Source organism: Hoplias malabaricus, chromosome 18 (genome assembly GCF_029633855.1).
Source record: "Hoplias malabaricus isolate fHopMal1 chromosome 18, fHopMal1.hap1, whole genome shotgun sequence".
Lineage (NCBI taxonomy): Eukaryota > Metazoa > Chordata > Actinopteri > Characiformes > Erythrinidae > Hoplias > Hoplias malabaricus.
Window position 1 is genome coordinate 12,866,955 of NC_089817.1, and position 24,072 is coordinate 12,891,026.

A 24,072-nucleotide genomic window follows, 5' to 3' on the forward strand; every position below is an offset into this window, starting at 1 on the left:
TCAAACATTGAAAGTTTTGGATTACATTGAATGGACTTTTTACTGCTTTCTGTTTTACTTGCATTTCACATACTGTCTCAACTGTTTTTGAATGACTAATATTCAAAATACTGTTATTTCCAAGAACAATTGAGAGAAGGCTTATAGGCATCCTTAAGTATTTTTCAATCTATCAGCTTCATCTGCTGCATACAAAGACTGAATACCAAGATAACACTTTGTCATAAGTACTCAGAGAACTTTCAAATAAAAACAATGTGCTGATCCAATGTTGTGCCTAAATACAGCTGATAGAAATAGGTTGAAAAACACAGGAGTATTCTTTTAATTCTTATAAACTGGAATTGGGAATTAATCATTTCTCACTGTCTGTTTTCTACATAATTAGATTACATCTGTTATCTTTTGCAGTTAAATATTTTGTGATGAAGGGACCAATATCATTCTTTAGGATATATATTCTTTGGAATCAAATTATTTTTAAACTTCCATTTAAATGAAAAGTACATTTTGCCTTCACCTTTAGAGATGCTTGTTTTTTTGACAATACCATTGCAGATAAATGATAGAATATTATAGAAACACTTCCCTCATCATATCAGCTCATTTATAAGCAATGTCAAACCCTGTAAAACTAAATTAATACATCAGTTGAATTTACTCACCAAAGCACAAATCAGTTCAGTAGAACAATGTCCTGGAAGACACAATATGTGATCCTGTAGTCCTTATAATATCCATATAGTCATGTTCACCCTTATGCGAATGAGAATTGAGTCCAATTCAGCGTTTCAGGAAGAAGCAGCCCTTCTCACTGGTGGGGGATTTGTCCCTGTTCCACCGATGGATGATAACAGCCAGGAGTGTGATGCAGAGTGTGCCCAGCATTCCAACAACTACTGAAACCCCAAACACTGTGTTGTTCCTCTTGTGACTCACTGCACAGAAGCCACAAACAAAAAATAAATAAATAAAAGCCAAGCTACAAGCCATTGTCTCTGAATTATCATACTGTGTTATTGTTTCATCATTACATTTAATATAATTTATTGTTGCAGCTGTTCAAATGCATTTTCTGCATTAATTGATTAATGCATGCACTGGATAAAGTAAGGATTTAAACAAACATATAAGGAAATTAAGGAAATAATAACACAAGTTTAAACATTCATTTTCAAAACATGAATAAATAGCTGAATGCCTGTGTACATCACTCAAACCCAGACACCCACAGACACATACCTCCTGAAACAGGTGCCTCCACACCTGCAAGAAGAGAAATATGATCCACTATTATTTCTCAACATCACTGGACAGTTTTCTTTACAAACATGATTAGTGTAAAAATGTGTGTTAAAATCATTCATACACTTATTGATGCATTCATTCGTTCATTCGTTTTCTTCAACCATGTCACCTTGTTTAAAGGAGCAAGTGGGGCCGCAGCCTACACAGAATCACTGGGTGCAAAGCAGGAACACACCCTGGACAAGGTGCCAGTCCATCTTCGGGCACCACACACTTACACATTCACTCACACATTCACACCTACAGACACTTTTGCATGGCTAATCTAATTACTAACATGTCATTCTGGATTTTAAGACAAAATCAGAGCATCCAGAGGAAACACTGGGATATGGTATGTAAGTGAAGGTGAATCTCACCATTGTCCACTCTGGTCATGATGGGTCCAGAAGTAACTGTAGCCCTGTCACTCACTGTGGTGTCATAATTAGATTCTACTGCCCTTTTTTTTCTGTTAGTGCAATTCTGTGTAAAGAGGATTTAACATTGATTAACATAATACATTCACACTTGCCTAACCACCATAGCCCTTTGGTGGATTTGTTGTTTGAATATTTTATTAATTTATAATTTACTACAAGTACAAAGTGAAGATTTCACTTGAATAACTCAGACTTGACACGGATGCATATACCACAGCAATGGAAAACAAACAGATAACATTCCAAAATTTCTTTGACCATGAACAACCAAACAGTAAGTTGTAAGGGGGGATAGATTTTTTTTCCTTGGGGGAGCTATTAACAAGACCACGAGTTTCAAGAGAGCTCTAAGTGAGTGTATGATTTTATTTATAGCTCATATTCACAAGCAGCTGCATTTTTAGGGTGTTTACAAGAGACACTGGGATTCCTAACACTACATTCGACTTGTCTTGGAACATGATTATTTTGTCTGTAAAGAATGAAAAACAGCACAAATTCTAGTAAGAGTACGTAGCCTGTATGCTGGAAATCTTTCATTTGTTTACCTAAGTTTTCCTCCCCAATTATTAGCCATCATCAATTCCACTTGATAGCTAGGAAATAATAAATCACACTTGGTGAAGGGATACATGTGCTTTCTCCAAGAGATGCAAAGCTAGCCTGTATCTCTTACTTCTTTAGAACTGCCGGTAATGTAATGCAACCCCTTAAACCTACTGTAGGAGGACACTAATTGCCCAGATCTATCAAATCTGCTGACAGACACACACACTCACTAACACTGCCCTTGTGTGATGACCGAAGAAAATGGGGCATCCCAACTATTCACAGAGCAAAGCCAATTGTTCTCTTTTGGACTCCTGACTTCAGATATGTGAAATGTCACAGATGATCAAAAAGCAAACAATTATACGGCCAATGATTAGACATGAATTAAAGTCTGATTCGTGTTCATAAAGTTATGGTTTATTATGTTATTGTTGCACCTGTCTTGAACCCCTGCCAAAAAATGTCTGTCTATGGCTTGATTAAAGGTGTAAGCAACCACTTACAGCTGGAGAAGCAACTTTTATTAACTTTCTCAATATCCAGTGAACTACTAAGTAGGCACCATTTGACACCATCAAACTGTATTTAATTTTGTATTTATTTTAGTTGTGTTTTTTCTTACAATATTTGCAATTTAGCATGAAAATCTGTTATTTCAGGGTATCTTTGCTGTCTATTTGCAACATTTCTCTTGCTGAACATTATTGCTTTAGTATTATTAGCATTTTAGGCATGACCAAACTGAATAAGAAAAGTCTGACTGAAAAGAATAATAATAAAAAAAATTCTAGATACACAGTTGTTTCTTTAGACAGTTGAGACTTTTTTTTAAGAATTAAGACTCTCCCTCAGCACTAATTTGCTACTATTATTCCTATGTATTCTTATACATTTAATAAAGCAGCCTGTTACAGTTACATCATTCCTCTGCATGCATTTTTGTAGAATGAAACATATCTTATAAAGTTGAACTTACTGGGTGAAGAGTATCGCATATGGTTCTGTCACAGAGTCTGGTGGCACAATGCAGATAGAAGGTGGAGATGGTCTGGTTCCTGTGCTCCACAAAACGAAAAGCCTCAAAGGAGAAGCGAGCATCTTGACCTACACCATTAGGTCCCATCACTGTCTGACTGTCACGATTACACCTGAGGCAAGGAGCGGAATATCATCAGGACTGAAAGCTGTTTCTTTGTCTTTTGCTGGTGATTTTTTTTATACACATGGCAACCAAACATAAAAAGAAATTGTATTATAATAATATAACAATGTAATAAGAGCTGGTATTATCTGGGTGATTAATCAATCTCAGCACTGCTGTGACACGTGTCGGTGACTAGTTCAAACAGTTGCTAAAAAGTTTATTAGATAAACAAAACTACTAATTAAACATTAAAACGTTTCCACGTCTGGTGAAATTAATTTATTTCAATAAGATCCTTATATTATTCTTCAAACATTCTTCAAAGACTGTATTTACCCAATGAAGAGATCGTAGTATATACTGTCAAAAAGGTAAGGGCTGGTGGTGGCAAAACATCGGTCCAGCAGCACATTGAACCTAACATCAGAAATGAAAATGTAATAATTATTAAGAATGCAAAGCAGTGTTTTTGGTTTATTAGTTAAATAAAATTCTCTAAGTACTTAAAATTAGAATCTTTTTTTTTATTCATTGATTATCTGTAACCGCTTATCCAGTTCAGGGTCAAAAAATATATATCCTGTGGCATGTTTACAAATGCTTAAATAAACTTGTTATATCGTGTAAGTGGCTTGCTAATTAGCGTGTGTTGTATTTCTTTTTAAAATATTTTATGGACCCATTTCAGTCTGGACACATTCTCAGCTTATCACAATCAAAGTAATAATCACAAATAGTTTCAATGATACTGAGGACAAATTAAAATTTAAGTTTGAAAACCTTTGATTTTCCTGTACCTTTTATAATACATTGAATACTAATGGCCATTTTAACTGAAAATTGCTGCTTTGCACGGCTTAGTGTAGCCCACCTTGTTGTGAGATTGGTGGCCCGAACCTCCACATAAATCCTGGTTTTAAGCTGAAGTCCTGTTGGTGGTATCTGGAGTGGAGTTGTATATGTGTTGTCCTTAAATTCAGAGATGAACAGACGTTGAGATATTGTTTCTGCATCCTATCTATTAGACTTTTACTTACTGTAGATTTGCTTAAGCTCATAAGGTTACACAACATTATGAAATTATAGAAGCAATGAAAAAGCACCTGAAAAAGCTGCATGTTTAGAGTACTAATGAAACTGCCATTACTGTCCATAACAGCCAGGCTCACTCCTGATCTGTTTAAGGAAACATACAGTTGCATGGTTGTTATTATTATTATTATTAATTTTATTATTATTATTATTATTATTATTATTATTATTATTTGACTAGTTCTTGGTGTGAAAACAGCTCAGTGACATCACTGAGTTTTTAAAGTGATAAAGCAATTCTTACAGTTTGTCACTAAAGGTTGGAAGTGCTGGTGGAGGACTTACACACTGGTTTCTGTGTTATTAATCAGATACTGTAGTGGGTAGCTGCAGGAAAACAGATAAATTATCTCTGAGCGATATGTGATGATTCCAGAAAAGGGGCCCATAGAGTTGACCATCCCTGAGATGTTGACAAACTGGACATTGGAATAATCTGAGAAGATCCCTGTCCCCACCATCTGAGAGATCTGTTGAACATAAACAGAAGCTGAAATCAGTTAGTGTCTATGTAGTACAAACATATTTTATTATTATTATTATTATTATAATCACAAATTTCCCTTAATCTTACATTTTTGGGCTGTTTGTCTATTTATTTTAATATGTTTTCTTTGACAAAGTACAATCCTGGGTCTATTGTTGTAGAATATTTTAGAACATACATTAGCACTGATTTATATATATATATATATTTATATATATATATATATATTCTTCAAACTGTTTCAAAACTATCTACTGAATTATTTTCAGATCTTTAGAGCTTCTTTCTAAAGAATTTTAGTCTAGAAATTTCAACATGATTCAAAATTTCTATGAACTATATATTCTATAGACTATTAATTCTGTTCTGTTCTATTCTAACTTCGGAAGCAGACTCAGAAAGTCTTCAAATGTAATGTAAAGCTGATGGCTGATCTCAATATAAAAGTATGTGATCACCTTTATACTGCTAGCACAGACAGAAATAGCTTCCTCTGTGAGGTCGAAGACAAATCTGAGTATGGGGGGGTCCATTGTCCACACTGGCGTACCCATGCACTCAGGTTTGTAGAAGATGTCATTCAGAGCCATTAGTGATTCGTTATATCCACTGAAATAGATGGGACACAGCAGAATGCGCAGTTCTATCCTGTGTGAGCCGCAGAAGACTGTGATATCAGAGTTGGCTGTGAAATACAAACAATAACATCCATTCACTCATTCACCTTCTGTAAACACTTCTTCCTGATCAGGGTCATGGTGTGTTTGAAGCCTACACGAAAAGTACTGAGGCAAAGCAGCAACTCACTCTGCACTGAGCAACAATAAAAATTTACAAACTATTTTTCTGTTTCTGGGAAATTACATAAAAAGATTCACCAAAAGATGAACCCTGGACTTGAAATCGTTGTTGTTAAAAGTATATCATGTAAAAAGAAACGTGAGCCGGGACAATTTCTCACGCACATGTACAGACACACACAGTTCTGAAGTAAATATGCTTATCAGGTTGCAGGGTGGTCCTGACTCGGTTGTTGGTGTGTAAAGAAGTGAAAGGGGAGCTGGAAGGGAGGAGGCAGGTGAAGAAGTATCAGCATGTGGACAATGGAGTGGGATGTGTGTGTATGTGTGTGTGTTTGACTAACCTGGTGCTCTGAATGTAGGGTGTGTGCTGCAGAGATTCTGAGCACGGCTGTAAAGAATCAGGCCAAGCTGATACAGAAGGAGAATCAACCACATTGTGTTCTGGCTGCAGGGGAAATCCCACACGTCATACATACTATCAACTTCAGCTCCTTGCAGTTAATACTCACAGTTATTTTGATAAATTACATGTTAATTTCCATTCATTATAAAATTAATATATTATAATAATTATAATATAATGTTTATAATTTCTTATAATTCTTTTTAAAATGTACCTGATGCTTTATATATAACATATATATTAAAATATATATAACTTTTTAAACTTTTTTGTCTTTCTTTTTCATCCAGGTAAATATCCCTTAATGAATTTACATATTTATTCATCACTATCCAATCAAAAATATATATCTCCACTTTTGTCGATTGTTAGCTTACTACAACATGTGAAAGCAGCAGCTGTCCTTCACGTTGTGTAAAAGTTTCATGATGAATGGACCAAAAGAACTTTAGGAAAAGTAGGAAACCGGAGCACCCGGAGGAAACCCACACAGACACAGGGATAACACATTAAAGTCCTCACAGTCACCCGGAGCGGGACTTTAACCCACAATCTCTACCTGCTGCACCACTGCCACCCATTTTTTTCCTTCTCCTGTAAAGTTGCTATTTTGGAGATACAATTTTTTGACTGGGCAGTGATGGCATGTTATATACTGTTCTATTTGATACTACCCATTTTATAACGATGTAACAATAAAAACACAATGTGTAAGTTTTTCACAATGTAAATCCTCTAAAAATATATAGCATTCAGCACACTTCAGAAAGTTTTTTGGAGATTTCTTGTTGTTATTTGCATGTCCAAACCAAAGAGCAATTTTTATTGAGTTACCTTTTGAGAATGTCCTCTGTCTCCTTGCCCGTCTGTGCCTCTATTTGTCACCTTCTCCTCATATGACGCTCACTATTTATACTGGCCTCCTCCTCTGTGAGCAGGTGTGAAAGAGTGGAATGGGTCACAGCAACAAAACAAGAGGTTAGGAGTGAACAGGAGGCAAAGAAAGCGAGGAGAACAAGATGAACATTAGGCTTTCTGTCCATATTCTGGTTTTATTTGGCTGGCACTTGATTGTGTTAAAAATATATATATTACATATTTGCTAAACCTGTTGAACCAAGAATACATTTGAGTGATTCACATTTTGTTCTGACTATTTTTGTAAAAACAAAATCGCAACATCGATAACAAAAATTACAAGAAAATAAAAATTATATATATATATGTGTGTGTGTGTGTGTGTGTGTGTGTGTGGAATAAACACATTACCATATAACATTACATATTAATATATATTATGATGTTTGCTATAATCCGCATATAACATCATATAAATAAATAATTTCCAGTGTAAATAATTAACCATTTCTATAATTAATTCATCTTCTGTAATTGTTTCAGTCTGATCAGGGACATGGTGAATGCAGACCCTGTATTATTGTTTTAATTTATTATTTTCATATTATGACTCTGAACATCAGTGAACACTGAGCTCAAATGGAACTGTAAATAAATTTCTCTAAACATTAAACGAATGAAATAAGTTTTGTTTATCTGTATGTATCTTTACGCTATTACATTTTATGTATAACCTTTATAATTTCCTTGAGACAGTTTTGTGACATGTACAAGTCCCTTTTCTCACTTCATGTGCACTGAGAAATAAACTTCTGCATTTTCGTAGCTTGACCTTGGTGTTATCAGTACTCCATATATCTGTAATTATCTCCCATTACATTTTACTGCTCCTACAGTTTCCCCTGTAATGCTGAATAACATTACTGTTACTCTAACCCACTTTGGGAGCTAACGTCTATCCAGTCAAGCCAAAGAAAAATGGGAAATATTGGGAGGTTTTATATTGTATCTCTAATGACAATGCCCAGTTTATGAGGTGTGCTTGTTTTATTTGTTTCAGAGTGTCACACAAACAGAGATAACACCCTCTTTCAAACCAAAGGATCTGCTTTAGAAGATTGGATCAACGTCATTTATTAAAATCCCCAAGAGACAAACAATTTGATGCATATGTTCCCTTTAAACTCATAAAATGACTTTCTAAGTCTAACTTTTATGTAGTATCTGTTTGTTTTGTTAAATCTTTCTTAAGTATAAAAAAGGTAATTATGCACTTATAAACATACAAAACTGACTAATACTCTATATAAACCTGCATCTCCATTTTTGTTTATTTTTTAGCTTACATTATTTGAACACAGAAGCTGTCCATATTGTGTGAAAATGTGATGATGAATTCACCAATAGAAATGACTTCTAGACAAAACTCACACAAATTTCATAAAAAGAACATAGTTGATTCTCTTAGAGCATACAAGACTAAACTGAGTTTACTACTTCTGTAGATCTGACACCACCTACAAATAAAGGTAATGAGGTCATCATTTTCAAAGTACATGAACCTGAGATATTACACTGTCTGATTGGCTTGTGAGCTTCCACCTCCTGAGGACACGAGTTTTAATATTTTACAAACCATAACCCAATCTTCTCCACGTTATTGTCCCTGGGTAACACAATCTGAGGAAATTAATACCATAACATACAAGAGAATTGCACTTGCTTGAGTACAATCCTCCCGATTCTTTGACACCTTAGGAGCACAAGATTCAAAGTGTTTTCATTTTAAAAACTCTTCCTATTACATTAGGCATTATCACATAACACAATGATGACAGACGTCACGAAGGAGGTGGTGTTGACGTGAACAAATGTGTTTATTTCTTTGTTTTGATTTGGACAAGATCATTTTTAATGTTCTTTAATAAGACACTGTTTTCTTCTACACAGTAATTAATTCGTTATTTCACATCACTTTTAGGATGGAACCACATCGTGTTATTTTATCCCACTCCCCCTTTATCTTGGGTTACAGCAAGAGATTTGCCAAAAACCAAACATTCACACATGCAAAACAATGTTCTGGATTAAGACAGACACTCAACAGAATTTTGGCCATAACAATGAAAAGGACAGCAACTCCCAAGGCTTAGAAAAATAAAAACAGTAAAACAGGCAGAAGTCTGATAGACAGTGTTGTTTATAACGTCCCTTCAGGCTGTAATTTGCGCAAGACAAACACGAATCCCTCCGGAGTTAACATGCGATATCGAACCACAGCACATCTCTCCAGTCTTTTCCCCTCCACAGAAACAGAGGCAGTTCTCACGCTCACGTCCATGATTTTGTGCTCGCACTTTCACTTCGAGCTCGTGTACTTCGTCACGGCCTTGGTGCCCTCGGAAACTGCGTGCTTTGCTAGCTCTCCGGGCAAAAGCAGACGCACAGCGGTCTGAATCTCTCTGGAAGTGATGGTGGAGCGCTTGTTGTAGTGGGCAAGGCGAGAGGCTTCTCCGGCAATGCGCTCGAAGATGTCATTCACAAAAGAATTCATAATGCCCATAGCCTTGGAAGAAATGCCAGTGTCCGGGTGGACCTGTTTCAACACTTTGTACACATAAATGGCATAACTTTCTTTCCTGGTCTTGCGCCTTTTCTTATCGCCCTTCTTCTGCGTCTTCGTCACAGCCTTTTTGGAGCCCTTCTTAGGGGCAGGGGCTGATTTCGCAGGTTCGGGCATCTTTAATTTCTTTCAATCCAACACACGTCAGATCTCCGACACTTGGACTTTAAAGCGCTAGGCTCTGTCCTTCATTTATAGAGTTGGTATGTAAATGAGAGTAACGTCAGACTAAACACCCGTTGGCAGTTGCTCTCGTGTCGTACCACATACCGTGCGCAGTGATTGGTCGCCTAGGAAAGATTCGGTGCAACCAATCAGGACAGGGATTGGGGTATAAGTACCAAACCCTGCTTACATCACTGTTGTTAACGTCTCTGGCCGCTATTGAAACGATAAATAAAGCATTTCTACGTGTTTGTGAAAGCTCTCGTTGGTGATTCAGACATGTCTGGCAGAGGGAAAACCGGAGGAAAAGCCCGGGCCAAAGCCAAGTCTCGTTCCTCGAGAGCTGGGCTGCAGTTTCCCGTCGGTCGTGTCCACAGACTGTTACGCAAAGGGAATTATGCGGAGCGCGTGGGCGCCGGGGCTCCGGTGTATCTGGCCGCGGTGCTGGAGTATCTGACCGCTGAGATCCTGGAGTTGGCTGGAAATGCGGCGAGAGACAACAAGAAAACTAGGATCATCCCTCGCCACCTGCAGCTCGCCGTCCGCAACGACGAGGAGCTGAATAAACTTTTGGGTGGCGTTACTATCGCCCAGGGAGGAGTGCTGCCAAACATCCAGGCTGTTCTCCTGCCCAAGAAAACCGAGAAACCCGCAAAGAGCAAGTAATCGGCTTTTGTGAACCGAGGACACTGAATACATAACGGCTCTGTAAGGAGCCACCATTTTGAGTCCGAGAAGTGTTTGTTGTTCTTACTCTTGCGCTGCATTGTGTTTGTTCCACGAAAACTAAACATGCTTCGTGTACACTTTGAATTGAATTTTCGCTCTTGATGTTTCTTGGACAGTTCCTTGTGTATTAAAAGGCAAAACGCGAAGAGGCAAGCCGAGCACTAAAACCACCACTGGCCAAAAATGGCCAAGGGACACCTTTTAACTTGCCGTTTGAAAACAAAAGATGTTGGATGCGGGGTGGACGTCTGCAAACGGCATTGTTCGCAGTTTATTGACCAATGGGTGTTACGTCGTCTTTGTCACAAGCTGTTAATTACACATGAACCATGTTTCATTTTCTCCCGCTATTTTAATGTTTTGTTTCAATAAATGTTCAAGGCCTAAGGCACAAAGACAGTGAATTCGTCTCTTTTTCGGAGCTGTACAGTACCGCAGGAGCTGCTCGAGTTGGCCTCTGGTTTTCTCTTCCATCTTAAAAATAGCAGCAGATATATTCTGGCGCCGTTTAAGATGGAACGAAAAATTCATTAAGGTTGTTTATGACCATGCCAGTCTTAATGTAGAGTAATTACATAGGAGCAGGCCTGGAGTTATACTCTTCACTGTCATTTAACAGTGGGAGGAGGAGACAGTTAAATTTACTCACAACCAGGGCGTCATTAAGAGCTGAACATGTATAGATGAATTCTGTTATGCTTCTTAAAGATCAATAATCAGTTTCTGATGGCTGTTTTAAACGTGGTGATGGTGCTTTGTCAACATTTGTCATTCAATGTGACACTTCAGAATAATAATGCAAACGTTCATACCATTAATTTCACACTGTATAGTGATTTATTGACTTTAAAGGAAAACATAGTACATCATAACCACAAAAAAAGTATTTTAAATAGTTTACAACCCCATACTTAACAACTTGGTTGTTACACTGCATTTTAATCACAGGGCACTGTATTCAAAATAATAATTTATAACCCTAACCCTGTCAGCAAAGAAACCCTGGACCACTTGGCAATAACTGAAAAAGGTTAAGGAGTTGCTGGCATTCTTTTTCACATGCTGGAATAGTGTGTTCTTAGTATAACTTTGTCAGATTGCAGGCAACAGTAAACAGAACAAGACTAAGTCTCAGCTGTTATACAACTCATATTTCTAATTCTGGGTCTCGCCATAACCCTCTGTCTTCATGTCGTTCAGTCCCAATTCTTCATTTTGCTCAAATGTTCGCGTGTACTTCTCAGTCTTCATCTCAGGATCATCATCTGGGGCATAGACATTCTAGAAAGAGAGAGAAGGCCTGTTTTTTAGCCTAATTCATTAAAAAAAAAAAAAGTCTCAACGATAATCTATGAATATGTTAACGTAAATAAGACCTTACCTGCAGATAACTATTCCCAGCTGGGTCGTCCAGGATAATGTGGACATCCATTTCTCCAGCCATTATCTTGATACACAGACAATGTCACAGGACAGTTTGCATTACATGCTACACCATGGTTGGTACATCAACAAAAATCGTGAGGGCAGGTTCTAAAAATTAAAATGGACACACGTCTGACGCAAAGTTTTGTACATCAGTGTGTACAGAGTGAACTACCACAACATGGTTTTAGCGTTTAGGTTTATGAGTAAATGCTGGCTGTTCCAGGACTTAAACATACACCAACAGTTGACAAAACCTCTTGAAGGTTAATAAATGGAAAGCGTTTCATACCTTGTCAATCTTTTTCCCGAAAAGTTCCAGTTTCTCACTTGTGTCTGTAGAGGAGCTGTCTCCACAGATGAAGGGATTTTTCATTACAACCTGATATTACAATTTAAAAAACAGGAATAAGTGGTATTTTTGTCACCATCAAATAAATGTGTGAACACAGTCCTACAGTCACTCACCAGATCTTTAATGTCCTTGAGAAGGCCTTCAAGTGTAGTGAACTTTCCTCCTAATGCTGCCATGCCCAACTCAAACTCAAGCTCTGGGATGAGCACGCTACATGTTTCTGACTGTACACAAACACAGCTCATCATTTAGAAAACAGAATTTACTTACAACATTAACTTTACAGAGCTTTCACCTTCAACAGCAGTTATTGTAAACTTAACATTTACATTTATAGACAACATTCAGTAACTACCGTTTACATTTATGTTATGTATAGAAAGGGGAAGTCTACACATGTTCCTGTAATATAAAACAATAATTATATATTTTTTTAACTGAATTTTCATTGTATTCCATATTTAAATGCAATGTAAACTATTCTTGGAAACTGCAGTTCTCTCTGGTTTGTTTACATTCAGAAGCTCTTCATCTTTTAATGTTGAAAAAAGAAAAAAAAAAAAACTTTTTAAATTACCACAGAAACATGGTTGAAACTTTTTACATTTTATAGTACTTTCAGTCTATGTTGACTTTCATGCAGTAAGCATTATCCTGAATTCAGAGTGGGTTTCTACCTAAATAATCTGAAACAGCAAATGTAAGTCAATGTATCCCACCTATATATCCTCATCTCCTTTCATGATTTTCAACATTTGGAGATCTCTTTGCCGTTTTCTCTGCCGTGAGCAAGCCTAGCATATCTGACCAAGCCAGCTAGATATTCTCTACTCATTTACTGGGACTAGGATTATATTAACGCATTAGACCAGTTTCTAGCACACAGTTACAGACTGGAGAGCTAGCAAACAGTGAGGAAACACACATTTTAAAAAAGATTTTTATCATTACATTCATGAATGTTGTTTTTAAGCAAGTTTTGTATGTTTTCCTGTGCCCTGATGAAGCCACAGACAGGAATTTATGGTGTAAACTGATGTAAAAATATGACAAAACAGTAATGAAGCTAAAGAGATTGTACAGAAAATACCTTCAGCAGGTCTCTAGACATGTCGGTAACATCTGTGAGGTGAAGAGTAATTTTGGTCCCCATCTCTTCTGTAGCACCCCCAGATTTCACCTTTTCAAATAAAGAAAGTTTTAGACCATAACATTTTAATAGTATTAAGAATAGGCCCAAAGGGCCTTCATATTGTACCGCTGAAATAGTATTAAAATGATAACAATATAGACCTCATTAGTTCGATGTCCACAGCTGTCACAGTTAGTGGCCATGATAATGACTTCTTTGAAATGTGGGATTTCTGACTGGGAGTAAAGGAGTAAATCTCACAGAGCATTTATAAATATAGAGATAATATTTTGAGATTAAAGTCACAATATATTGAAAATGTAAAGTGACTGTGGATGACACTTCACTGCACTTACGAATCTACATTGAGTTTTAAGGTACACGTGTGTGAGCGCACTGGGGAAACTTCTAAAGAGCTCTTCTTACAGCCACAGTCTGTCACCGACTCGAAGCAGAGATCTTAACTGTTTGTACCACACAGACTAGACAATGACAGACTGTTTTATGGTCATTTTTTATCCAAAATGATTGCAAGAATGCAGTAGTTACTGGATTGGTATAGAGACATGTCCATACAGTCTCTCCTTGGCCAAAAACAGCATGTGGGCCATGTATGAACAGCAGGCTGTAGTTTGAAGACCCCTGTTTTAAAGATACGGACAAGTTTCATGTTTGTAGAAGCGGGAGCGTTGCACTCTGGGCAGTTGGTGTTAAACACAAGGACCTCATTCCTCATAGTCTCCAGATCATTACCAGGCTTTTCTTCTGACATTGGATCTGTGTCCTGAAAAGGAAAGTAGAGAGAGGCTTACAGTTAACCCTAGGCACAGAAATCCAAAGCTAAAATCTACAGTATAAGCATAAACTTTGGTCTTATGTGCATATATATTTTTAAAGAACATAACTATGGAGTTTTTTGGAAAACATCCACACTGTAACTTAATTCAGGATTATTTCACATGAATCCAGGATTAAATTAGGATTTATGAAGTAACTACTACCTCAATTCCAAACACAGGCTGATACAGGATTAAGCTATTGCCAGTCTCTGTAAATCTCAAAAAAACATATACCATGACCCATGACCAAAGCACTGATCCAGTCTTTTTACAAGTTGCATTGGTGTAATTGTTTATAAAAAGCTCCCCAGGAAAAATTCTCTCAGAAATCAAAAAACAAAACAAACAAAATTGTTTTACACATGTATAAATAATCATTTATAATCATTATTAACATTTTTATAAAGCATGATTATCTGCAATGTGTTCTATCACACATTAAAACCCTCAATGACTTTATTTACATCTGAATGATTAATCAGAAAAACGTCATTCCTTGTAATCTCCAGTGATTCTCACCTGTATTCCGAGGGCAGCGTTCTGCTCGGGTGATCGTTTGTAGAAAGACACAGAGAGTGATTGGTCCTTCTGTGGTGCAAATGGGTTTTCAACAAAACTGTTCCCTGAAGGGTCGTCAATAATCTAGAATTGCCAGCAGCACAAAGAAAGAACAGAGGATGTTAAAACAAAGACAGACCCACATACCATACTCTTATAAACAACTTCATTTATTTTGGTTATTTTTTACCAGTGTGAATTCTTCTTCCACATCTTTCAACTTATTCAGTCTCTGAATAAATTGTTCTATTTTGCCAGCTACATCTGGATCAGTTGCCTGTGAAAAAAATCGTAAACCATGAGAACATTAGAATAACATGGGCAAAATAAAGAGAAATGCTTTTACTGGGTACACTTCAGATGCCATGTTAATAGTTACTCTCATACTACTGAACACTACTGAACTCAGAAAATATTAAGAGAAGCACACACCCGTCTTACTGGCTGATCTTGTTGTAATCCTGCTACTGCTCTGTTAAGAAGTCCCTCAATTGTGGACAGTGCTGAAAAACAGGAGTAAATGCTACAACAAACCACACTCTAGTGATAAGGTAAATTGCATATTTCACAACTACTTGTACTGATTTTTTTATTTAAAATGTGTCACTGGGGATCTGTCAGTCCAGTTTGGGCTGCAGTTATTCATACTTCACTAATACTTACATCCTTTCTGTGTGAATGCAGGGATTTCAAAGTCCAGTTCAGGGATTCTGGTAGTGGCACTGTCTGTTTTCACAACCTCACGGTTCATATCCTAAAATGGTAAAATAATAAAATACAGATGAGGAATACTCACTAGAATATATCAGACATGACTTCAATTATGAAAAAGCTCAACTCATAGGCTTTTCAGACCTATCTTGCTATGAAGAAGAATTAAACAATTTAGAATTCTCGATTCGTGAAGCTAAGGCAGTGGAAGTAAGTATGGTCATGAAATCCTGCAAGAACTGCTGCAGGATTAGCTTCAAAATATTACAGAGAAATAAAATGGTACATGGGACAAATGAAAAGACAAATGAAAGCATCACTACATTAGGGTATAGATAGTATTATTTAGGCTCTATCTCTCTTTGGCTCACCTGTTTAGACTTTATTTTAAGGGTATAGGAGACACCCTGCTCCTGAATACGACCTGCAGACTGTATTTCTGTGTTGTTCCAATGGCAGTGAGGACAAGAAAAAGAGCTGATGATGATTTCCCTAAAGAAAGGAATTTTAGTTAAGAGTAGACGGGTGATACCCTGTAGAAAGGGGAAAAATGTAAGAATAAGGATAAGTCAGATAAACTTGGATACACACACTTTTGTAATCATTCATTCAACTCTCTTTTTATATCTACAGTTGTCTTTATGTCTAACCTATATTTCAGTGTTTGTGCATTTCCATCTATTTTAGACATAACAAAAATGTACCTTCTTTTTTACTCACTGTCCATTTTATCAGCTCCATTTACCATATGGGTGAACGTTATAGTTCTAGTATAAGGCCTACTCACTCTGTTAGAGTGGCACACCTGTTAGACACACCTGCCTTGTTGGTGCACCTTGTAGACTTAAAGTCAGTGATAGTAACTCATCTGTCGCTTAGAGGTTTGTGTGGGTCGTATTCTGGTCCTTTATAAGTGGACACGGGATGCTAGTGGATGGATAGTTTTGGGTTTTTTTCCCACCATGTTCCACAGTGACACTGTAGGTTTAAAAAACTCGGTGTTGACCATTAATGAACAGGAAGCGGGGCTGACAAAGTCTAAAAAGTTAATGACAGAACTACTGTTTTTTCTGTATGATAGGTGGAACTGATAAAATTGACAGTAGGTGTTAAAAACAAGGAGGTAATTTAAACGTTACGACTGATCGCTGCATGTAATGCACGGTCTTTTTCACCATAAGAGTGACTCACGTTCTGGTAACAGTTCATACACAGACTCTCTATCTCTGTCGGCTGAGTGTCTTGATCGTCTGCACTGATCTCAACGAACATTCCGCCGGCGCCCCGCACGCGCTCCTCACCGATCACCGACATTCTCACCGAGACTCAGAGAGGGCTACTGGACTGTGACTGACCGTAAGAAGCGGTCTGAAGTTTTTCTAGAACCTGGAGGAACCTTCAAAAAAGCGTTTCTACTGGAACCTTCTCTCTCCAATCACGTGTACACTATACACCAGACCACGCCGCACAGTCCAGGGCGAGGGTGAGCCCGCCTGCCAAAATAAAAGTCCAAGATTAACTACTTTATTCACAATCGTTATAAGCTCTCTGCTTAATTTAAACCAATTTTCATTTTCACTTCAGTAAACTCGATTTAGTTAGTACACCTTAGATTAAAACAATATATTACTTAGCTATAACACTTATTTTAAGTATAATAAGCATAATACACTTGATATCCAGGAGTTAATATTATTAATTCAGCAGAATTTTTTTTATTAAACGTTCACTTTAAAGCAGTGGTAAAGTACAAATATTACATTTATTATATGCAAAGAGATTATTTTTATGTCATAGGAAAAATGTCGCGAAGAAGTCCTTGAATGAGTTCCACCTGATGTTGGAAATACAAACATAAACACCAGATTTCTTTTTCCTCTTTGTTTAATGACTGTGTAGGTTAATAACCAACCCAACGGCTTCCACGATGTGATGTGTGTGTGGTGATGACGTCACTAACATGGCAGATTTGCAGACGCATGTGCCTTCTGTAGGAGGATAAGTTTTATTCAGATTTTCCGTTCCATTTCCGTTCCATTTTACATGTAGTTGCAGGTACACTCCAGCAGATGGCACTTCAACACTTAGGTTCAGGTTCAGGTTTAGGTGCGTTAATCTCTTATCCATCCATTCATTATCTGTAACCGCTTATCCAATTTAGGGTCCAGAGCCTACCTGGAATACACCCTGGAGGGGACGCCAGTCCTTCACAGGGCAACACAGACACACACACCTGCAACATGTGTTTTTGGACTGTGGGAGGAAACTGGAGCACCCGGAGGAAACCCACGCGGACACGGGGAGAACACACCAACTCCTCACAGACAGTCACCCGGAGCGGGAATCGAACCAACAACCTCCAGGCCCCTGGAGCTGTGTGACTGCGACACTACCTGCTGCGCCACCGTGCCACCCTGTTAATCTTAGTACAATGGATTTGAGGTCTCTACAGAGCCTGTTTTTGTATTGCATTCAATGGAGAATTTGTATGTGGTTCTATAGCGCTAGTATAAGGTGTCCCAAAAGTAAGGAGACAAAAAAAAAAAAATGGTGATGCAAGACACAATAGGGAAGAGCAAAACCTGGTTGCCCATTGCCACACAGCTTGTTACTAAAATTGGTTCACAATTTTTAAAACGAGTGTTATCTTACGTTTGGGACAGCCGTCCAGATAAAATGTTCAAGACCGAGAACCTTTGCTTTTACATGAAACTATATTTCCTCCCACAGTCCAAAAATACACGTTGGTAGGTGGATTGGCGACTCTAAAGTGTCCGTAGGTGTGAGTGAATGTGTGTGTGTCCCCTCCAGGGTGTATTTCCACCTTGCGTCCAATGATTCCAGGTAGGCTCTGGACCCACCGCGACCCTGAACTGGATAAGCGCTTACAGATAAATGAATGAATGGAGTAAATTAAGATTAATTTGTCTATTATATTCATAAAAATACTTTGACATTATGAAGTGGACTATTTTGAAGGATGATAAACAATCACCTTTGTTCATAAACATATCATACACATGGTTAGAAGAGGAACAGGAGCGATGAAAGGTTTAGTCCTTCATGTGCATTACACAGGGACACAGTTGAATGCTATAGCAATTATTTTTATTAAACTTTTGATGAGCCTTTAACATGGTTTTTAAAGTACTGTCCAGTTCGAGACATTATCTGATTCTAGTAATGTCAAGTTTACAGGAATGCATTTTTAAAAATGTATAGTAGCCTTACTTTTTTTTTTAGAACCATTTGTAGGATACACTGTAATTGTTCTATCTGTGAGACAAAGTGCCCAGATTATCTAAACAATTGTGGCAGTTTATCCTCTGAACACGTAACAATTTAAATATTTGTATTTAAGTTTTATAACACCCACTTACAACACAGTGAACAAAAGGAAGCAGAGGTGTCTGCTGGGGATATATTTATTATTCATCACAACTCAAGAGTGGAGGGGCTTCATAAATATACAGCTTTGTTTTAAAGTGCATTTGTGATCATAAAATAGTGCTATGTCATTGCATACAGATCAGGCCTACTGGGATCAACACAAAATATTTAATAGACTAATTAAATTATATGTCCCTAATCTACTTCTTCAATGGTTGGTCCGGAAGATCCACCACCAGAGGGCGCACCGCCAGCTCCTGGAAATCCTCCTGGCATTCCACCAGGCATTCCCCCAGCACTCTGGTAGAGTTTGGTAATAATGGGATTGCAGACTTTCTCCAGCTCCTGCTGCTGATGCTCATATTCCTCCTTTTCAGCAGTCTGTGGAACAAAAAAAAAAAAATGTATTTCACATATTTAAAGACAAATACACTTTTACAATCCTGAAGAATACCAAGCCATTAGAACTGCATTACTGTAGTTACCTGGTTTTTGTCAAGCCAGCTAATAATCTCATTGCATTTTTCCAGAATCTTCTGCTTGTCCTCATCACTGATCTTGCCCTGTAGCTTCTCATCCTCAACAGTTGATTTCATGTTGAAAGCATAGGACTCCAGACCATTCTTGGCAGACACCTTTTCGCGCTGCACATCATCTTCTGCCTTGTATTTCTCAGCCTCCTGCACCATGCGTTCAATATCCTCCTTGCTCAGACGACCTGTTAATAATTATATGGTGAGAAAATAGAACTGATGTATAGATATAGAACTGAATAGACTTTTCAATATGTAGATTAGTTCTAGGTACATCAACATACCCTTGTCATTGGTGATTGTGATCTTGTTCTCCTTTCCAGTGCTCTTATCAACAGCAGAGACATTTAGGATGCCATTTGCATCAATATCAAATGTGACTTCAATCTGGGGAACACCACGAGGAGCAGGTGGGATTCCAGTCAACTCAAACTTGCCCAGCAAGTTGTTGTCCTTCGTCATGGCACGCTCACCCTCATACACCTATTTGGATATTTAAATATAGTCAGGAATGCAAAAATATAGCTTAGTTTGTTGTTGCATGTTGAATTCTATGAATTACTACTGCAACAGTCTAGTTCTGACCTGAATTAGCACACCGGGCTGGTTGTCTGAGTAGGTAGTGAAAGTCTGGGTTTGCTTTGTTGGAATGGTGGTGTTACGCTTGATCAGAGCTGTCATGACTCCCCCAGCTGTCTCAATTCCAAGAGAAAGAGGAGTGACATCAAGCAGCAACAGGTCCTGAACATTTTCAGACTTATCACCAGCGAGGATGGCAGCCTGAACAGCTAAAATGAAAAGAATGACAATTAGGGTCTTTTTAGCATTGTCATGTGTTCTTATTACTATGATTTGCTTTCGAAAATGGCAAGACATAGGAAGTACTGCTCTAACCAACCTGCTCCATAAGCCACAGCCTCGTCGGGGTTGATGCTCTTGTTCAGTTCTTTGCCATTGAAGAAGTCTTGGAGAAGCTTTTGGATCTTGGGGATACGGGTAGAGCCACCAACCAGGACAATGTCATGGATTTGAGATTTGTCCAATTTTGCATCTCGCAGAGACTTCTCAACGGGGTCCAAAGTGCCACGGAAGAGATCAGCATTGAGCTCCTCAAAACGAGCTCTAGTAATTGAGGTATAGAAGTCAACGCCCTCATAGAGGGAGTCGATCTCAATGCTGGCCTGAGTGCTGGAGGACAGGGTGCGCTTGGCTCGCTCACAAGCAGTGCGTAGACGGCGAACAGCTCTCTTGTTGTCACTGATGTCTTTCTTGTACTTCCGCTTGAACTCAGCAATAAAGTGGTTCACCATGCGGTTGTCAAAGTCTTCCCCACCCAAATGAGTATCACCAGCAGTGGATTTCACTTCAAAAATACCATCCTCAATGGTCAGGATGGATACATCAAAGGTGCCACCACCAAGGTCAAAGATGAGGACGTTCCTCTCAGAACCAACCTAAATTATGAAGCAGAATTTTAGTATTTAATAACTGGTAGTTATGTGAAGGAAGATTAAAATGGGGCATGTTCTACTAACCTTCTTGTCCAAGCCATATGCAATGGCAGCAGCAGTAGGCTCATTAATTATTCGCAGCACATTAAGACCAGAGATTGTGCCAGCATCTTTGGTGGCTTGACGCTGAGAGTCATTGAAGTAAGCTGGCACTGTTATAACAGCATTATTGATAGACTGAAACAAATGAAAACATGTTTAGAAAATAAACTTTAGTGGCTACAATACAAATGTCACATGCACACAACATGCAAAAGTCTCTGTCCACACACTCACTTTTCCAAGGTAGGCCTCAGCAATCTCCTTCATCTTAACTAAGACCATGGAGGAGATCTCTTCTGGGTAAAAGTTTTTAATCTCTCCTTTATATTCTACCTCAACTTTGGGCCTTCCACCATCACTGATCACCTTGAAAGGCCAGTGTTTCATGTCTGACTGAACCACAGTATCTTCAAATCTTCTTCCGATCAAACGTTTGGCATCTGGAATAAGATGATTACACAGTTTGGTGACTGCTAATTATTTCATTGATTGCATTCTATTTATTACAAAATAATCTACAATTAGCAGGGCTCAGTTCTGCTGAATTTTTAGGCATTAGAAAGAAACAGGCATTAAGCAAACAGTACACTCACCAAAGATTGTATTGGTGGGGTTCATAGCCACCTGGTTCTTTGCAGCATCACCAATCAGCCTTTCTGTGTCAGTAAAAGCCACATAGCTTGGTGTGGTCCTGTTTCCTTGGTCATTGGCAATAATTTCAACTTTGCCATGCTGAAAGATGCCCACACAGGAGTATGTGGTTCCCAAGTCAATTCCAACTGCAGTTCCCTTTGACATGGTTCCTGGGAAGAAAAATACCAATGAGTCACATTTATCTGGTGGCATTAACATCATTCCATGGTGTACTCTAGCATTGGGAATGTCCCTATATATGTGTGTGTGTGTGTGTGTGTTTGGGGGGGGGGTATTGTGGAAAATATGGTCAGTTTTAAGCTGTGTTTTTAAAGGAGCACAATGAAAGACAGAATGAAGAGGCTGTGGCATTGTGTTCTAGTGTTAGTGAGCCATGACACCAAAGGATCTGTGACCAGCGTACATTTGGTAAGACAGAACACCAGCAACAGCAGCAGACCTATGCGTCTCAAAATGAGTAGGGGTGAAGGAATTTGGCTAAGGAGGTGATAAACATGTAAGGTTCTGTATGTTAACACGAGTTAAAACTGAATACATTGTGGGAGAGATAGTCAGTTTAACAGAAACAGGACTGGCATGAGTGAGTACACTTTAAAGGCAGCTGAACTTTGGAACGTACTGAAATGGAGTGTTTTTTGTTGTTGTTGTTGTTTTTATATTGTGGGATGTAAATCAGAAGGGAATTGCAATATTCCAGACAGGATGATATGAAAACATGGACAAGAGTGTCAACATCTTTGGTGGTGAGCATGATGCAAAGGCAAGCATGCACAATAATGGGTAACGTACAATAATCAACTAAATCAAATATGCATAAGCTTACTGTTTATCATTATAAAAAAAAGTATCTTAAATTATGAAATATCATGTTTCCCAAAACAACTCAGGTGTCGTTAAATTATACAGTGTTACCCCAAAGGCATGAAATGGTCAAGTCATTCAATACCTCTGTAAGGCAGGCTTCTCTGGTGACTCTACACTTATGGAGGGGAGGGCAAGGCTTGCCTTTAAATATTAATCAGCTCTTGGCTTCCTGAACATTTTGGACAGAAACAAATACACTTCGGTATGTACTTTAACACGAAAACCTAACCTTAGCCCAGTCAGACTTAACCGTAATAACAGTAAACAGTGGTCAGTTACCACAAAGGAAGAGGCACACAGAATAGGCGTTTAACCGGTTGGAGATAACGTGATCGGTGACGAACCATGTGCATAAGATGATTTGAGGCTGATCTGTCGCCATCTGGAGCGGAACAGAACACCCCCTCCCCCACCGTGCGTGGATCTGAAGGACACGGCGGGCTGCGGCATTCTCCGCGCCGCATCCACACCGGCCAAACGTCGCAAAACATTCCCTAAAGCATCACTCATAACATATGCGGAATGCGCTCTTTCCTTTGATTTTTATTTTTGCGTATGCAGCAAACATCTAACTCATAAGTCCTCTGATTGTGAGACACGCTAACCTTTTCTTTCTGGAACTTTCTGCGTCCCTGCCGAAGCCTTCCTGCAAATCCCTGCCACTTTTATTCTACATCTCAAATGGCTTCCGATTCCCTATGCACTGGACTATGCAGAACGTAGATGTAACGGCTTCTAGCAGTGCTTTACGTAGAAAAAAGGTCAATTTATATCCATTCATTAACTAGGGGCTTATCCTAGCGTTTAAAGTTCCACTAGGATTACACACAGTGCACTACATAGGGAGCTGGGAGCCATTTGAGATTCAGCCTCACTCAAGAGCGTCTCACCATCTCATGAGCGTAAAGCCCACATTGTTTAAATTAAAAAAGATAACGTTCATTAAGCTAACCATAAAAATAAGAACAGACAGTAGGGCAATAGAAGTATTTTTTTTACCTGATTCTATGTTGCAGTATGCGCGCTCTTACGTCTGCACCGTCTCAGAAGTGTACGCACTGCGGGGAGCACGCGCTGAAGAGGCAGACAAGAACCAATCAGAATCACGAGACACGCCTCGCGCACCTGCAGAGCACAAACAATTCGATCCTTCTAGACGTTTCCAGCCATTAGCGTTTAGAGAGCCCAGCAAAAGAATTATAGGCCTTTACATCACGTTTTACACCTATAACTGCTTATATCTTTAAGTCGTCTTTAATATATTGTTAGTTACTTCAGTGTTATCGACATCATAGGATAACAAAATGAAACATTTAAGACACTTTCATTTAAACTATTGTTTACAGAGATAAAAATACAGTAATTCAATTTTGAGTTATTGAGTAGGTTCCCAAAACTGTTAATAATAATAATAATAATAATAATAATAATAATAATAATAATAAATATTAACTAGAAGACATTATACTCTG

General features: G+C 38.3%; 5 protein-coding genes across 5 annotated transcripts; 1 reads left to right on the forward strand and 4 right to left on the reverse strand.

The window, feature by feature from the left end:
* Nucleotides 1-742: 742 nt before the first annotated feature.
* Nucleotides 743-6,243, reverse strand: si:ch73-261i21.5 (zona pellucida-like domain-containing protein 1). Its single transcript, XM_066650127.1, has 10 exons — nucleotides 6,150-6,243; nucleotides 5,464-5,690; nucleotides 4,804-4,988; nucleotides 4,530-4,602; nucleotides 4,298-4,395; nucleotides 3,763-3,843; nucleotides 3,259-3,430; nucleotides 1,668-1,773; nucleotides 1,243-1,266; nucleotides 743-938 (listed from the first exon to the last, which is right to left on the reverse strand). Exons 1-10 carry the CDS (start codon nucleotides 6,241-6,243, stop codon nucleotides 784-786), a joined length of 1,215 nt encoding a protein of 404 aa, XP_066506224.1. The 3' UTR covers nucleotides 743-783.
* Nucleotides 6,244-8,902: 2,659 nt separating this feature from the next.
* hist2h2l (histone 2, H2, like) lies at nucleotides 8,903-9,870 on the reverse strand. Its single transcript, XM_066651208.1, has one exon. It carries the CDS (start codon nucleotides 9,807-9,809, stop codon nucleotides 9,429-9,431), a length of 381 nt encoding a protein of 126 aa, XP_066507305.1. The 5' UTR covers nucleotides 9,810-9,870; the 3' UTR covers nucleotides 8,903-9,428.
* A 174-nt stretch (nucleotides 9,871-10,044) lies between these two features.
* Nucleotides 10,045-10,981, forward strand: h2ax1 (H2A.X variant histone family member 1). The gene has a single exon (XM_066650684.1). The coding sequence runs from the start codon at nucleotides 10,137-10,139 to the stop codon at nucleotides 10,521-10,523; it is 387 nt and encodes a 128-aa protein (XP_066506781.1). The 5' UTR covers nucleotides 10,045-10,136; the 3' UTR covers nucleotides 10,524-10,981.
* A 432-nt stretch (nucleotides 10,982-11,413) lies between these two features.
* zpr1 (ZPR1 zinc finger) lies at nucleotides 11,414-17,085 on the reverse strand. Its single transcript, XM_066651202.1, has 13 exons — nucleotides 16,798-17,085; nucleotides 15,978-16,139; nucleotides 15,559-15,649; nucleotides 15,328-15,398; nucleotides 15,086-15,172; nucleotides 14,857-14,979; nucleotides 14,156-14,282; nucleotides 13,660-13,730; nucleotides 13,457-13,546; nucleotides 12,480-12,590; nucleotides 12,304-12,393; nucleotides 11,968-12,033; nucleotides 11,414-11,867 (listed from the first exon to the last, which is right to left on the reverse strand). The coding sequence occupies exons 1-13, from the start codon at nucleotides 16,918-16,920 to the stop codon at nucleotides 11,742-11,744; spliced, it is 1,338 nt and encodes a 445-aa protein (XP_066507299.1). The 5' UTR covers nucleotides 16,921-17,085; the 3' UTR covers nucleotides 11,414-11,741.
* Nucleotides 17,086-18,738: 1,653 nt separating this feature from the next.
* LOC136674639 (heat shock cognate 71 kDa protein-like) lies at nucleotides 18,739-23,720 on the reverse strand. The gene is made up of 9 exons (XM_066650741.1): nucleotides 23,600-23,720; nucleotides 21,676-21,885; nucleotides 21,317-21,522; nucleotides 21,065-21,217; nucleotides 20,428-20,983; nucleotides 20,115-20,317; nucleotides 19,814-20,012; nucleotides 19,482-19,714; nucleotides 18,739-19,377 (listed from the first exon to the last, which is right to left on the reverse strand). The coding sequence occupies exons 2-9, from the start codon at nucleotides 21,878-21,880 to the stop codon at nucleotides 19,192-19,194; spliced, it is 1,941 nt and encodes a 646-aa protein (XP_066506838.1). The 5' UTR covers nucleotides 21,881-21,885; nucleotides 23,600-23,720; the 3' UTR covers nucleotides 18,739-19,191.
* Between the last annotated feature and the right edge of the window lie 352 nt (nucleotides 23,721-24,072).